Genomic DNA, 17,157 nt, shown 5'->3' on the forward strand with positions numbered 1-17,157 from the left:
TCAACACAAAGATATATATTTTTTGTTCGAAAAAAATATGTTCGTGGGGTTCCACATTTTTTTTTAAATTTATAAATTAACAGCGCAAATGTAAAAATATACTATTCACAAAAGAAGGGACAGAACACAATCGGTGTATATGTATTACAACAATATATATATATAAGAAAAACTTAATTTGTTTAATCAACTTCTTCAACAGTTGGTCCGCTTCCAGCTGGTGCTCCTCCTGGTGCTCCCATACCTCCGGGCATTCCACCTGGGAAGTTCATACCTCCTGGCATACCTCCTGGCATTCCACCTGGCATTCCACCTGGCATTCCGCCAGCAGCTGCTCCAGCATCTTGATATATTTTAGACATTATTGGTGCGCATACAGATTCAGCTTCTTTTTGTTTAGCTTCATATTCATCTTTTCCAGCTAATTGGTTTTTCTCTAACCATTCAAGAATAGAAGTAACAGATTTCATGCAAGTTTCAATTTCAGCTGGTTGTAATTTTTCTTTAATTTTTTGATCTTCTAATGAACTTTTAACACCATAGCAATAGTTTTCAAGACTGTTTCTTGCTTCAATTCTTTTTTTATTTTCTTCATCTTCTGCTTTATATTTTTCAGCATCATTAACCATTCTATCAATTTCTTCAGGAGATAATCTACCTTTGTCATTAGTAATTGTGATATGATTTTGTTTACCAGTACTTTTTTCAACAGCTGTGACATTTAAAATACCATTTGCATCAATATCGAATGTAACTTCAATTTGTGGTACTTTTCTAGGAGCAGGTGGAATACCATCTAAATGAAATTTACCTAATAAGTTGTTGTCTTTAGTTAGAGCTCTTTCTCCTTCATATACTTGTATTAATACACCTGGTTGATTATCAGCATAGGTAGTAAAGATTTGACTTTTTTTTGCTGGAATTGTTGTATTTCTTTCAATTAATTTTGTCATAACACCTCCTGCAGTTTCTAATCCTAAAGATAAGGAACAGACATCTAATAATAATAAATCTTGTACTGCATTGGATTGATCACCTGATAAAATGGCAGCTTGAACAGCAGCACCATAAGCAACAGCTTCATCAGGATTTATTGATCTGCATGCTTCTTTTCCATTAAAAAATTCTTTTATTAATGTTTGAATTTTTGGAATTCTTGTAGATCCACCAACTAAGACAACTTCATGGACACTCTTTTTATCCATCATGGCATCTTTTAAAACTTTTTCAACTGGTATTAATGTATCTCTAAAATAGTCGATACATAATTCTTCGAATCTAGCTCTACTAACTGTTACACTATAATCAATACCTTCAAAAAGAGAATCAATTTCAATTGTGGCTTGAGTTGAAGAAGATAATGTACGTTTTGCTCTTTCACATTGTGTTCTTAATCTTCTTAAAGCTCTACTATTTTTTGATAAATCTTTTCCTCTATTTTTTCTTTTAAAATCTTCAACACAAAAGTTAACTAAACGGTTATCAAAATCTTCACCACCTAAATGGGTATCTCCTGCTGTTGCCTTAACTTCAAATATACCATCTTCAATAGTAAGTAATGAAACATCAAAAGTACCACCTCCTAAATCGAAGATTAATATATTTTTTTCTCCCTTTCCTTTTTTATGTAAACCATATGCAATAGCTGCTGCAGTTGGTTCGTTTATAATTCTCATAACATTTAATCCTGCAATTGTACCAGCATCTTTTGTTGCTTGTCTTTGAGAGTCATTAAAATATGCAGGTACTGTAATAACTGCATTTTTTATAGATTTTCCTAAAAAGGCTTCTGCATTTTCTTTCATTTTTTGTAAAACCATAGAAGAAATTTCTTCAGGGTGAAATAATTTTTTTTCACCTTGATAAACAACTTCAATCATAGGCTTTTCTTCAATACCTGATTTAACTGTAAATGGCCAATGCTTCATATCACTTTGTACAGAAGATTCTGTAAATTTCCTACCAATTAATCTTTTTGCATCGAAGACTGTATTTTCTGGGTTTCTTGCAACTTGGTTTTTAGCTGCATCACCAATTAATCTTTCTGTATCAGTGAAAGCAACATAGGATGGGGTTGTTCTGTTACCTTGGTCGTTGGCAATTATATCAACATTTTCATTTCTCCATACACCAACACAGGAGTAAGTGGTACCTAAATCGATACCTATAGCTATGTTTGACTCTGGTAAGTTTGGCTTTGATGCTTTTGCGTTTGCCATCTTTTAAATATTATTAATTTAGTGAAATAATTTTAAGTAATTATTTTAATTAACTTGCTATAAGTAAATATATATATTTAATACACTTATGGCAAAAATGTATACAATAAAATATACTTGGTTTTAATTTTTTTAAAAAAATATATACTTATAATTTAAGCAATAAATATATATCTATATATTTCTTTAATTTGAGTATTAAAAATTTAAAAAAATAAAAATTGCATAAAAAATATGTTAATTTTTTTTAATGTTATATTATATAAAAAAAAATATGTTCTATAACAATTGGATAAATTATTTTTATTAAAAAGGGAAAATAAATATATAATTAAAATATATATACATATATGGCATATAAAAAAAATTAATTATAAATATGTTTTATATAAATTTTTTATTACATAAAAGTGTAGTGTATAATTAAAATTAATTTTAATTACGATATATAGGAAATACACTATTTTTTCTCTATAAAAAAATATATATAATATCAAAAGGGGGTATTAATATTTATAATTATTCTTAATATATATATATTCTTTTTTAATATTTTTTTTTTGCATGAGAATTAATTTATATGAATTAATATTAATTTATTTGATATCCTTTTTATAAGTATATATACTTTTTAATTTATGGGACTAAAGTTCGTAACTTTTTATTTTTTTATTTTTATTATCGGCTATAAAAAAAGCAAAATACGGGGCCATTTATTGGCCCCTTGATTAAAGTAGCTATATATGTACCTATACCTATTGGGTTTTCCCATTTATATAAATATATTTTTTTTTTTATTGTTAAGGGGACGGACATAAAAAATATAATAGTATGCATAAAATATATAACATTTTTTATATGCCTCGAAAATGCAAGAAATGCTTTATTATTTCACCCTTTATTTATGGGCTTATATTTTTTCCAATTTCTGAAAGTGCAATTATTTGCAAGATAGGAATAAAAAAAGTACGCAAACCATTGCCCACGCAAAAGTGGGGTAAGTACACTAGTAATAGCTAAATATTATGTAGTAATAATATATAAGTATGTAAAAATAGTATTATGCATATTATTACTAGGGTACAGCACCCTTTTTGCTGATCGCAATTAAAGCCATATAATTTTTTCATATTATATTTGAAAGGTATATTATGCACAATTCCGTAATTTTTTGTACAAAAAAAATAATATATAAAATACCCAATTCAATGAACTTTTCTATGGTTCCATATATAATATACTATATTTTCTTAGTAAAAATTTTGTATAAGTATGCCAATAAAATATATAATATCTTCCCTTAAAATAGTACTATATATTATATACATATTATTCTACATGACCATGCATAATATTCTGGGTCAAGCATATATTTTATTTGGCCCTCAAAAGGCAAATTAAAAAAAGGAAAATAAAAAAACAAAGATTTAAATAAAGGCATTATTCCTATATATAAAAATTTCCACTTTTTTATATACATTAAAATACACCTTTTTAATTATAAATGAAAAAAAAGCAAAAATAACATTAGCATTATATGGTTAAATATTATGACAATTTTTTTAATATGATAATTATATTAAAATTTGTTTGGAAAATTTAAAGAGCATTACACTAAATTAAAAAAAAATCATGTATACATTTTTTGAAAAAATACTAAGATTATGATAGACCATTTTTCCCACAATTTAAATTCAACTAATTTGTTTATTATGATATTTTTGAACTTTACCCCATTTTATATATATTTCATCAGTCTTTTCGTCAATCTTTTTTTTTCTTTTATAATAATTTGGTCTTTGGTAGCAAATTGGTATTTGAAAGGTAGGGAATAATATACATATGTATATATACAAAGGGAGAAAAAGGAACAACTTTTGAATAATACTTTTATAGAAAATAATAACTATGTTGTTGGGTTATAACAATATTTAAGTAATATATTTCATACTATTCCAATTTTGGATTAAAAAAATGACTGATAAAATAAATACTCATATGAAAACGTACATATTCATATGAAAATGTACATATTAACATGATTAACAACGAAAACATGTAAAACTCAAAAAACGGATGGAACTTATATCCAGTCATTATAGGTTTTAACAAATAATTTATTCTATTTTTTCCACATTTTTTTAAAATTTATAACATCAAGTTTTGCCTATATTTTTTCAGTGTTGCAAATAAAAAATTGCATACTCACATATAAATTTGCAATCGTTATAATAATAAATATTTATTTATTTTGTACATATTTAAACTTACAACAAAATAGTATTGCTAGGAAACGAAAAAGCATACAACATTTTATGCATACCTAGTTTGCACGTTATATATTTCTATTAAATAAAATAGCAAAATATTTTGGTAAATAATTTTTTTTATACTTTTTTTTTCTTTAAAAAAAATATGAACATGTTTTAAAATATTATTAACAAGTCATGTAAAAAAAAATATTATTAAAGCTATTTTTTTTTAAATAAAGTATATATTTTAAAAATGTATACTATAAATAGTATTTGATGAATAGAGTTATAGCAATAAAACATAATAAACCATAATAAAGGATAAGAAAGCATAATAAAACGGAATTGGTTTGAATAAAATAAATTTCTAAAAATGCTGAGGAGAAACATAAGATTAAGAAAAGAGTATTTATACTTAAAAAAGGTTGAAGAAGAAAAAAAGAAATATGCCGAAAAAATAAAAAGTATAAAAAAAAGCTATGATGAAAATAAAAAAATCAAAGGTGATTTAAAAGATGAAGAAAATGAGCTAAGAAAAAAAATGAACTTATATGATGAAAAGTCTTTGAATAAAAATTTTGATGATGAATATTTTTTTTCGGGAATTGAAAATCCACAAGTTTTAATAACAACATCAAGAAATCCATCAGCTCAATTGGAAAATTTTGCAAAAGAACTTAAACTTTTAATTCCAAATAGTGAAAAAATAAATAGAGGAAGTTATTTTATTAAAGACATAATAAGTTTTGCAAGAAAAAATAATATCACTGATGTTATTATAATACATGAATATAAAGGAGTACCAAGAAATTTAATAATATGTCATTTACCATTTGGGCCAACTTTATTTTGTACAATTAAGGATTGTAAAATGAGACATGAATTTTTAGATCAAATAAATAATATATCTACTTGTAACCCCCACTTAATATTTCATAATTTTAATTCCGATTTAGGTAAAAGAATTATGAACATTTTTAAATATTTATTTCCTCCAGTTAAAATGAGAATAAATAAAAGACGATTTTCAAAAAATAAAAATAAAATTCTTATTTCAAATAATATGGGTAATCAAAATTTAGCTAACGCTATTAATCATAATGAAGAAGGAGAAGAAGATGAAGAAGCAAATGACAACTCAATTCAAATATCTATTAAAAATTCGGAATATTATAATCTCGAAAAATTTGAAAATAATAGAGTACTTACATTTTATAATAAAAATGATATAATTTATTTTCGTCATTATAATTGGGAAACAAATGAAAAAAATGAAATTATATTAAATGAGGTAGGACCAAGATTTAGCTTCCTTGTTTATAGAATAAATAAAGAAGCTCTCGATTCCCTTAATGAAGATTATGAATATGTATACCATCCATTTATAAATTCAAAAAAAGCAATGCTATAATAATTTTTAAAAAAGCAATCCTATAATAATTTTAAAAAAAGCAATGCTACAATAATTTTCAAAAATATATAAATTTGTTTTTAATTACCATTTTAAGTTTATTTTTTATATTTTCCTTTTACATATATTAAATGCACACACATATAATACTAATGGGTAGCTAGCCATTTTACGAATAGCTGTGTGCATTTCCATATATGTTTTATTTATTTTTTTTTTTTGTTCATATTTTTACCCTCATTTGTTTTATCATTTAAATAAGACTAATAAATAAGCAATAAATTAATTAATAAAAATTAGTACTACATATGCATTATTAACGAAATTTTACCAAATAAATAGGTAAGCCTTGTTAATTTAAGGCACTGTCTTTTATTAAAATGTATTTAAAAGAGTAATATATCCTTAAATTTTATTTTTAAATAAATATAATAATTACGCAAAGTGTCAACATTCTATATTATGACCAAGTCAGGCTGCTTTTCTTCTCTACAATTGTGTGTGCATGTCTTTTGCCGACATATTTTACTATTATTTTTTACCGCAATTTATTACCGATATTTTTACTGCCATATTTTAAAGCAGAAAGAATTACGCAATGGTAAACATACACATATGCAGTGATAATTCCCTAAAATTGTTTTTTTTAAATAAAGCCAGACCAGTAGCCCCAATTATTTTATTTAATCCCATATTTCTCCCTTTTACATTATTAATAAATATATACCTACTTTTTAATTATAGTCAATTTAAAAATAAAGTCTATTTAGCCATATACCTTTTTTATGTTTAAATTATGTAACTCCAATTTATTTGCTAAAATACGTCTTAAAAATTAGTAAAAAAAAAGTATTATTATAAATATTGGATTATATAAATTACACAATTATTTTGCAATATATTATTAAATATAAAATTATGTAGACTTTCTTATTTTTAAATAAATAGAGAACAAACTAAGTATACAACATAATAATAAAAATAATTAGTGTACTAGTGGAAGATATAAAAATTACATTTATAATAATATTTTAAAATAAATTAAAGAATAAAAATGTATAATTTTCTTAAATATATAAAATGGAAAATATAATATTATTATACATTCTTTAATATATTTTATGTAATACATATTTTACTCTCGATATTTACAATTTATAAAATTATTATATTTCCATATATTCTTAAAAAAAAAGACCAATATATTATATTCATCCTTTTTAATATTTTTCTTTTTTTATTTCGATAAATATGTTTAATTATTTTTAACTTTTTTTTGCACATATATACCATATTTCAATATATACTATTTTTCAATTATATGCCATTTTTCAATACTACCATTTCACCTTAGCATATGTATAATATTTTTACGTATACATTATTTATAGTATAAGGAAGGATTATACGATCTTGTGAATTTATTAAAAATAATACAAGTTATATATTTCTTAGAATATAATAAATCTTTCAAACTATTTTTCGTACCACTTATTTAATTTTTTTTAACTTTTTTTTTTTATTATTATTAATTTATGTACTTTAAAATATTCCCTTTTAAATGAAAATACAATTTTGTTTTTATTAAATATTGCTTGTGAAAGCCACTTTTTAATACTCCTTTTTTTTTTTTCTCGTCTTTACTATGTGCATATTTCCCTTTTCTTAGCTTTTTAAATAATTTTACTTCGTTATAGTCACTTACAATAGTTACAAATAAAATTTTCAAACCCTTAACATACTCCGCTATTTTTAATTTTTTTTTTCACACATTATCAAGTTTTATGGATGATAATAATTTTTTTTTCGCCACTCCAATTCGTGATCCACTGTTTTGTAAACACTTTACGATAAACTCGTTGAATAGTTGAGAAGCCAAGACAAGAAGAAGTGTGAGAGTTTGTTTTTCAAAATAGTTCTCAAAATTATTCGGTGTTGCTTTTAAACAAAATGGATGTATGCGAATTTGTTGATCCAATAAGGAAAAGAAAAATAACAAATAATTTAATTGATTTCGACAAATATATATATAAAGAAAAAAGTGATAAATGTGAAGAACAACAAAGTAATGAATATGTTATAAAAAAAAAAAAAAAAAAAAAGTTAAGAAGAGTATTGGATAGTGATAGTAGTGATAAAGAAAATATTAAAAAAGAATACAACAACGAATGTGATGAAAAAAAAAAAAATGATGATGAGTTATTGTGTAAAAGTTATGAAGATAGTATGACAAATGATAATGAAATTGAAGAAAGAAAAGAATATGAAAGAAATTTAAAAAAATTATATAATTGCTTACTAGGTTCAATAAAAGTTAAAAATAAAATTATAAAATATTTTACACAAAATGTAAAAGAAAAAAGACAAGATATAATAAAAGAATTTGTAAAAGGGTCATTCCGAATTAATAACTATGATGCAGATTTTGAAGATTTTGAAAAAAATGTAGATACATTTCATAAATTAAAAAAATATCAAAAATGTGGGGTTTATTGGTTATATATTTTATATAAAGAAAAAAAAAATGGAATTTTAGCAGATGAGATGGGATTAGGAAAAACTGCTCAAACTTGTGTATTTTTAGATTATATGTATAAAACAAATAAATTACAAAATAAAACTATTATAGTAGCACCAACAAGTTTATTAAAAAATTGGGATAACGAAATTGATATGTGGTGTCCATATCTCAAAAATCATAAAATTATTTATTATGGAAATCAAAATGAAAGAAAATATTTAGCATATGATATATTTACAAATAAAAAAAATAACAATAATAATAATACGATACATTTAATTATTACTAGTATTAATATGTTAACAGGAAAAAATGATGCTGCATATTTTAGACAAATTCGTAAATATGATTATCTAATTTTTGATGAGGCTCATTTTTTAAAAAATAAAAATTCATTAATCTATAAAAAGTTACAAAAAAAAATAGTATTTAGTAATAAGATATTACTTACTGGTTCTCCTATTCAAAACAAAACACAAGAACTAACTAATCTCCTTTTATTTTTAATGCCACATATATTTACAGAGCAAAATATAAATGCTGCTATGGATGCCTTTTTAAAGTTGTACCAAGAAGTAGTCGAGAAAAAAGAACAAATAGATGACACCCAGTTAGAAATAAATAATCAATCGCGTAACTACAACATTATGGACATTTATGAAATAGAATCTGAATCAGATGAAGATAAAAAAAATAAAATAAAAACAAACAAAGACGATGATGTATATTGTGTAAGTAATAGTTATGAAGATGATGAAAATGAAAATAATTCAGACGACGAAAAAAATGAAGGAGATATGTGTGAAAATACTCGAACTATTATAAAAAATTATCTTGATGAAACAATCAAACATCATGAAAAAAATATTGAGATTAAAAATAAAGAAATTATTTTATTACAATTAATTATTGAACCATATATTCTTCGACGATCTAAAAAGCATGTTTTTATAGATATGCCTAAAAAACATAGTATAATAATTAAACTGCCTCTAAACAATACACAGCTTGATTTATATAAAGACGAGATATTATCAAAATTACAACACACACATAAACATTTAGAATTTTTACAAACTAATTCAAGTAAAGAAGAAATGGAAAAACTAAAATCAATACTAGAAGGAAAAACAGAAAAAGAATCAAAAAATTTACAAACTAATGAATCAAACAGTACAACGGATACTAAAAACTTTGAAGAGATGAAAGGCAGTAGTGATAATTATGATGAAGATGATGATAAGATAGATGAAGAGACAATAAATATAGAAAAAGAAGAAGAGAATGAAGAAGAAAATAAAGCAAAAATTATAATAAACAAAAGAGAGGATGAAGAAGTAGTAAAAATTAGCCAAGTTACTTCTACCTCATCACAAAATAGTAATGGTACTACAAAAGAAGAAAGAGGTAAAATGATTAATGCTTCTATCTTTATTTTAAGGAGAATATGTAATCATCCATTGTTACATAAATATTATTATTCTGTTGATGATATAAAAAAGATATCAAAATATTTTTATAATAACACTGATCAATATTTAGATTTAGATTTAAAAACAGTTGAAAATGAATTTATGAAAATCTCAGATTTTGATATACATTTATCAATTAAACATTTAATATCTCAAGGAGATAATAATTTAAATAAATATTTGATCGATAAAAAACATATATTAAATAGTACAAAAATACATCATATGCTAAATCTTATTAAAAATATAAAAGAAAAAAAAGAAAAAGTTTTAATTTTTTCTCAATATACTACATTTTTAGATATTATTGAAGAATCACTATTATATGAATTTATTTATGATGAACATGATTATGCTGAGCATTCTAGTTTTGTTGATAAAACTCAAAGTGTTAGTAAACTAAATAATTCAATTGAAAATGAACAGAATAATGATAAGCAAAATGGAAAAAGTCCAAAACGTACTAGCTTTAACAAAGATGATGATACTTATATGCGATCCCCCTCAGCAATGTCTACTTCTTCACAATTATCCGAAAAAAAAACACAAAATAATATCTATGTTCGATTAGATGGATCGACAAATACCATTGAAAGGCAACAAATTATAAAAGAGTTTTCAGAAAATGATAATGTTTTTATTTTTTTACTTTCAACAAAAGCTGGCGGCGTTGGCTTGAACTTAATCGCAGCTAACCATGTCATTCTCATGGATCAGGTAAAGACACAAAAATTGTCAGAAAAATTGTCAGGAATTTTTCCAGAAAAATAGACATATCCTCCTCTTCAACCTTACATGCATTCGAGCATTTCCCTACCCATTTCCCTTTCCCTTTTTGCGCAGGACTGGAACCCCCACAACGATAGACAAGCCGAAGACCGAGTACATAGATTGGGTAAGCCAGTTAACGAAAAAATAAAAAAACGACAAAAAAGAGACTACTTAGCATACACAAAATTAACCGCCGATTTTAGGACTTCCGTTTTTACTAATAATTATGTTATTTTTTTTAGGACAAAAAAAAGAGGTATACATTTATCGACTATGTTGTAAAAATACAATAGAGGAGACAGTTCTTAAGGTGGGAATAGGAATAAAAAAAAATGTTTTTTTCTCATATTTTTCATATAAATATTAACCTTATATGTCTTATATTTTTTCATTGTAGTGTTGCAAAGCTAAATTACACCTTGATCAAGCTTTTGGAGGAAATAGCGATTTATTACAAACAGCTTTTATAAAAGTAAGCTATTTTTTTTTTTTTTTTTTTTTTTTTTTTTTTTGAGTTATCATATTTAATTATATAAATATATGCACACGCAAGTTTGGCTATATGGAAACATTGCTTAGTGTACTATTATGTAGCAAATATTTTGCCCTTTTTTATGTTCACATTAAGATATGTATATAGTATATATATTATATATGTATGTATATGCATATATATACATGTTAAGCCCCTTTTATTGCCAGTTATTTTTTGTATATGCGTGTGTGAATGTTGTGCATGTATACATGCATGGCTAGATATGGCTGTACATATTCGCTTGAGTATTATAATTAAATATAATTTTTTTTTTTTCGCATTTTTCATATTTTTCATTTTGTTCACTTTTTAGGATGCCTTAAATGTAGTGGAAATGAAGTAAAAACATTTTTTTTATTTATATTCACTCTATATTGTTTTATAATATATATATAAATAAAATGTGGCTTAAAATAAAAAAAAAAAAATAGCGCATATGTATGTACGGGTTTTATATATGATACAATTATACAGTCCATCTATATATTTTACCATTTTTTTGAAAAATATATTATTTTATATAATTTATGTATTATTTTTTTACTCTCATTTTTTTGTTATTTTTATAAAAACTATTAAAATATTTTCAATAACCCATAAATAATAAGGGGACCCCCGATTTGTAAACTTGTAAAATAAAATAATTTAAGCAAAAAATGTAATGACATATACATAGTAAAATTACGCATATTTTATGACAAATATAAATATATACTTTTTTTTATTTACTTTGTATTTCTTCATAACATGATAATTATCTAAAAAAAAAAGTATACTTGTTTATGCATAAATTGTTAAAAAAAAATATAAATTATAAAAAATAACTTGGCATTATACCTTATCACATTTTTACAAATTATTAAGTTATAAAAAATGGTACTTAAGAAGGTGATAATATCCGTCGTAGTTGCTATCATAGCATTCTTAGTTATATTAAACAGTAAGAATAAATATACCATTTTAAGAAAATTAAATTCAAATATATAATTTTTAATAAACATTAAGAATATAGACCTATACCGATAATTATATGCGACATGTATTTTTTTATTTCTTCCCTTTTAAGTGACCATATACTTTACCCAGGATAGCTTTATTTACGCGAGAGGAAGTAATAATCAATAACAAATTATAAAGACAAACTAAATAAATCGAAAATGTTTTATGTATTAAACAGTTTATTGATCATATGACATTCCACTAAATATAACCATCCATCTTTTGTCTTCATACAATAGTTATATATACATTTTCATTTTTCTTTTTAATTTAATTCAACCTGTTTGTTACCCCTTTAGAGGCCGATCCCCAAGATATAAAACCATTAGGTAGTACAAAAAAAAAATTTTAATAAAATTTGTAAACCTTATATTTTTCATTTATCAAGCCATAATATATATTATTTTATTTTATTCAAAATTTAGCACCCAATTATGAGGAAATTATGATGCCAACCAAAGATAATCAAAAACTAAGATGGTAAATAATTAAAAAATGCGGACTACATTATATAGTCAATCTATCACTTTATCTTCTATCCTGTTACTCCCTTTTATTTTGTTTCCCTATAGTTGGTTTGTAAAGACGGACAATTACCAAAACAAGCCAGTTATTCTACATTTCCTTGGAAATGGTGGTTGTAAGGATTATAAATTTTTAATTATACAAAAAATGCTTATATGCATGGATAAAAAAACACACAAACTGAGTTTATTTATAATGTGTATACATAAAAATTGACGACGTTGCCAATTAATTTTTTTTTTAATATCAATCCATTTATAGATCTTGAAAAAAGTGCTAAAGTATACGATATGATGGTTGAGAGAGTAGACGTGAGTGTTTTCTCATGTTCAAATAGAGGGTATGTACATAAATTTTTAAAACAATAAATTAAGAAATATACATCGCTTATATTTGCTCACACTTATATATTTTGCCCGCATTTATATATTTTTTTTTTTTGCTTACAGTACCGGAGATAATGATCTCTACGCATCCGAAGCTCTATATTACCAAGACGCTCAAACATACTTAGATTATCTTAGGAGCAGAAATATGAAATATATATTTGTGTTTGGAACGTAATAAAAATAAATCTTTCTCACTGCTTAGCGTATATGCAACATGATGATTACACACTGTTTGCAAATATATAATTTTTTTCAATTTTTTTTTTAATTTAGCTCTATGGGAGGTGCCGTTGCTATTGAAACCGTTAAGAATAATTATGAGCATGTAAGTCCATTTGATTTAATAATAAATATAAATAGTTTAAATAGTAGATAAAATTATAGAGTTTTATACTTTATTTTTTTTTTTGCAGGTATCGGGTTTAATTGTCCAAAACTCATTTTTAAGTATGAAAAAAATGGCAAAGCTGGCCCAACCCTTTTTATTTTTTTTCCTTTTTTCTTATGATTTAATGATAAGAACAAAAATGAACAATGAAGAAAAAATAAAGGAAAACCGTGTTCCAGCTTTGTTTAATATTTCTGAAAAGGTAGGAAAAAATAACATGTACAAATGGAGAGAAAACATAAGCGTGCACATGTTTATTCGTAAAGCAATTTGACATATATACACACTCGTTTCCTCATTTTGTTAAATATTTTTTAGGATAAAATTGTTCCTCCAAGTCATGGAATGAGACTATACGAGGTAGGTTTACATATGATGTGTTTATTCCTAGTTCGTCCCATTTTTGTCGCTCACTTTTTCATTTTTTCACTTTTTCACTTTCCTAGCTATGCCCAAGCCAGAAATTTATTTACACCGCAAAAGATGGAGAGCACGCTGACATCTTCGTAAATGATGACGGGTCTTACCATCGATCAATAAAAATATTTATTGAAACAGTTATTTCCCAACAAGCCAAGAAATAATCGCTAACACAAATGGCGAAGAATTAGGTCAATCTGTGTATGCGTGTGCAATTAACCAGTTAGCCAATTAACCAACTAGCCAATTAACCAACTAGCCAATTAACCAACATTGAAAGTATATATTTTAATATAACAATTTTGCAAAGACATTTTTTATTTATTTTGTATTATTTATTAAAGATTGTTCCCTTAATTCAATGTATGTGTTATTTTCCTAAAGAATACAGAAATCCAATAATGACATAAATATTGAAGAAAGACATTTTAAAACATTATTACTTTTTATAATTCAAGTTCTATAAGTTTTATTTGTCTATCTAAGTTGGACATACAAAAATATTATATACTTATACAATAATATAAACAAAAAATTAATTTTCATTCATAATTATTTTCGAAATTCAAGTTGTAAATTGTTTTCTATTAATAATAATCATTTATTTTTCATAATTAATTTTGTGTTATATAATTGTATCGATTTTTATTTATATTAACAGTTAATGCTAATTCGATTTTGTTTTTTTAATACTATTTTGTATTATGTTTTTGGCTAAATATTTTATTCATCAAAAATAATATATAAGCTAAACATATATATACGTGAATTTAATAACATTGAATTAAATATAAAGTTAAGAATATAAACGGAAAAAAATAAATTAATCCCTTTTATAATTATATTGGATATTACTCTTCTTCAAAAAGAGGAATAAATTAAATGACCTATTTGGGTAGTATAACGGTAATTATAATTAATTTATAAATTGTTTATCGAAAAGTTTGTAAATATACATATGGTTTGGTTTGAGCTATGCCGCTTATCTATACCATCCCAATTTCATTATTTTACCTGCATGGTCATATGTAAAAATGTTACTAAAAAAGACAACCCGTATTATATTCGAGGTTGAATATGTAGGTTGTCCTTTCCATTGCTAAAGCTAGAAAATTTTATATTTTTTATTTTTTGTTTTTTGTTTATTCGTGTTCAACTTCAAAAATGAATTATTTTATCAAAAATTTTAAGTTGTGTATTCACATTTACGCATATACATAATATGAGTATACTTATGAATATACATTGGCAGGTATGTACATACATGCTTGCATAAATGATAAGATTTATAGAAGCACATAAAGATGTAAATATATGTACTGACTTATGCTTATATAATTAATATGTGCATAGGATGTATATATTTTGTGTATTGAGTGAAATGGTAAAAGGCAAAAAATAAAAATAATAATTATATAAACAGAAAATCGAGAAGGAAAATATGAGGATATATATATATATATATATATATCTGAGAGCATGTAAATTTAATAAAATAATTAGAAGCAATAATAATAAGCATGTAATGAATTAAACCGCCTCTAAAGGTTATAATTGTACATGCAATATATATATAGAAAAATAAAACTATAAAAAACAAATCATAATATAAATAATACATATATTTTCATATATGTAACACCATACCAAGCATGCACATTCTTAATATAAAAATATTGTAAAAATTGGGAAAAAGAAAAGGATAAGAAAATACGTATAGTTATTATACGTATATAAAAAATGTATACAAATAAGTAAATATATATACACATACATACGCATATGTATAAAATATTTAAATTTAAAATAATTTATAATTTTTTTTTTATTACAATGTGTGGTAAATCTGCATTTTTTTTTTTCTTATAAGTATATAATAAAATAGGTATAATTTGAAGAGTTAAATTTTGTTAATTTTATCTGCTACAACTTTAACATTATTTTTGATTAGCTGTTGTTTATGATAACTTTTATAATCAAAGGTACAATTGTGTGCATCAGCATATCTATGAAGTGAGCAAAAATAATGATTGCATCGACATTTTATACCTAATAATCCAATATTTTTTGAACATGAATAACATTTGCTTTTATCTTGACCATCTATTGAACTTTCTGTTTTTTCATAGACCTTTTTTTCATCATTATTATCACTACTAACAGGTATTTTATTATTTTGTTCATTATTATTATTATCATTTTTTATATTATCATTGTTAATATTTTTATTGTCGGTTTTTATATCGACAGTATTTGTACTAGTATTATTATTATTGGTATATTTTTTTTCTTCTATATTTATTTCACTATTTTTTTGGTCATTCACTTCACTTTTTTCATCGTTATCTTTTCCTTTTACAAAAGATGGATCAATTATATCATTTATTTTATTGTAATTATGCATTGTATCGGACATACTTTTATCTTTTATTTTTTCAATGTTAGACATTTCTTTTTTTTGTTTCTCTAAAAATTCTCTATAACATTTTGAGCATAAATTGTTATTTGCTCGGTTTCCATAAAATCCACAGTTGTTTTCACACAAAATAGGCGGTGGCTGAATAAGGTAAAAAAATGAAAAAAATGAAAAAATGGCACAATATAATAATAGTAGTGATGTAGATTGGAACTATTGTCTATTTCTCGAGTAGAAAGTAAATAGAAAATATACATGCACATATATAAAATGTAGAAAAACACAGTCATGCATAATATATTTTTCTCTTACCGTTGTTGCGTTTTTTTCTGAACTCATTGTTTCAAATATATTTTTAAAAATAGGATAAATTATAATGATAATAAAAAAAAGTATAAAATTGGAATAATAATTTTTTTTTTTACATGCTCATTTAAAGATTAAAAAATAAAAAACACTGATGTTTTATTTGAAAAATAGTAAAAAATAAATATAAATTATAATGCGCATAAATTATAGAAATTGTAAATAATTATTATTTCCCCGTGATAGAATAATTTATCAATATCATATATATTCACACACATATATATATATGTATGTGTAAATATATTAATATATATTTTTTCAACTGTGTTTACTTCATCAAATTCGCACTTCAACTAAATATTTTTTTCGGTTTCCCTTTTCTTGATTAGTTAAAATTTATTAATATATTTGTATACACTTCAAAAATGATAAAATTTTTCAACTTGCACTTTAAAAATTCGGTTATGCAAATTTTTGTAGTATGTATATATAATATGCACTCTTTTATTTTTTTATATTTTTTGGCTTGT

At 23.8% G+C, this 17,157-nt stretch overlaps 5 protein-coding genes across 5 annotated transcripts; 3 read left to right on the forward strand and 2 right to left on the reverse strand.

The window, feature by feature from the left end:
- Window positions 1-182: 182 nt before the first annotated feature.
- On the reverse strand, window positions 183-1,928 carry PVVCY_0701170 (heat shock protein 70, putative; the record flags this gene model as incomplete). The annotated part of the gene is made up of 1 exon (XM_008627930.2): window positions 183-1,928. The coding sequence occupies one exon, from the start codon at window positions 1,926-1,928 to the stop codon at window positions 183-185; it is 1,746 nt and encodes a 581-aa protein (XP_008626152.2).
- A 2,916-nt stretch (window positions 1,929-4,844) lies between these two features.
- PVVCY_0701180 (U3 small nucleolar ribonucleoprotein protein IMP4, putative) lies at window positions 4,845-5,882 on the forward strand (the record flags this gene model as incomplete). The annotated part of the gene is made up of 1 exon (XM_008627929.1): window positions 4,845-5,882. One exon carries the CDS (start codon window positions 4,845-4,847, stop codon window positions 5,880-5,882), a length of 1,038 nt encoding a protein of 345 aa, XP_008626151.1.
- A 1,950-nt stretch (window positions 5,883-7,832) lies between these two features.
- Window positions 7,833-11,524, forward strand: PVVCY_0701190 (DNA helicase, putative; the record flags this gene model as incomplete). Its single annotated transcript, XM_008627928.1, has 5 exons — window positions 7,833-10,592; window positions 10,719-10,770; window positions 10,889-10,956; window positions 11,044-11,118; window positions 11,495-11,524. The coding sequence occupies 5 exons, from the start codon at window positions 7,833-7,835 to the stop codon at window positions 11,522-11,524; spliced, it is 2,985 nt and encodes a 994-aa protein (XP_008626150.1).
- A 530-nt stretch (window positions 11,525-12,054) lies between these two features.
- Window positions 12,055-14,066, forward strand: PVVCY_0701200 (BEM46-like protein, putative; the record flags this gene model as incomplete). The annotated part of the gene is made up of 11 exons (XM_037634173.1): window positions 12,055-12,121; window positions 12,248-12,292; window positions 12,480-12,509; window positions 12,606-12,660; window positions 12,753-12,820; window positions 12,967-13,045; window positions 13,155-13,265; window positions 13,368-13,419; window positions 13,508-13,684; window positions 13,801-13,842; window positions 13,929-14,066. The coding sequence occupies 11 exons, from the start codon at window positions 12,055-12,057 to the stop codon at window positions 14,064-14,066; spliced, it is 864 nt and encodes a 287-aa protein (XP_037490315.1).
- Window positions 14,067-15,802: 1,736 nt separating this feature from the next.
- On the reverse strand, window positions 15,803-16,657 carry PVVCY_0701210 (zinc finger protein, putative; the record flags this gene model as incomplete). Its single annotated transcript, XM_008627926.1, has 2 exons — window positions 15,803-16,459; window positions 16,631-16,657. 2 exons carry the CDS (start codon window positions 16,655-16,657, stop codon window positions 15,803-15,805), a joined length of 684 nt encoding a protein of 227 aa, XP_008626148.1.
- Window positions 16,658-17,157: the final 500 nt, after the last annotated feature.

This window comes from Plasmodium vinckei (genome assembly GCF_900681995.1).
Source record: "Plasmodium vinckei vinckei genome assembly, chromosome: PVVCY_07".
NCBI lineage: Eukaryota > Apicomplexa > Aconoidasida > Haemosporida > Plasmodiidae > Plasmodium > Plasmodium vinckei.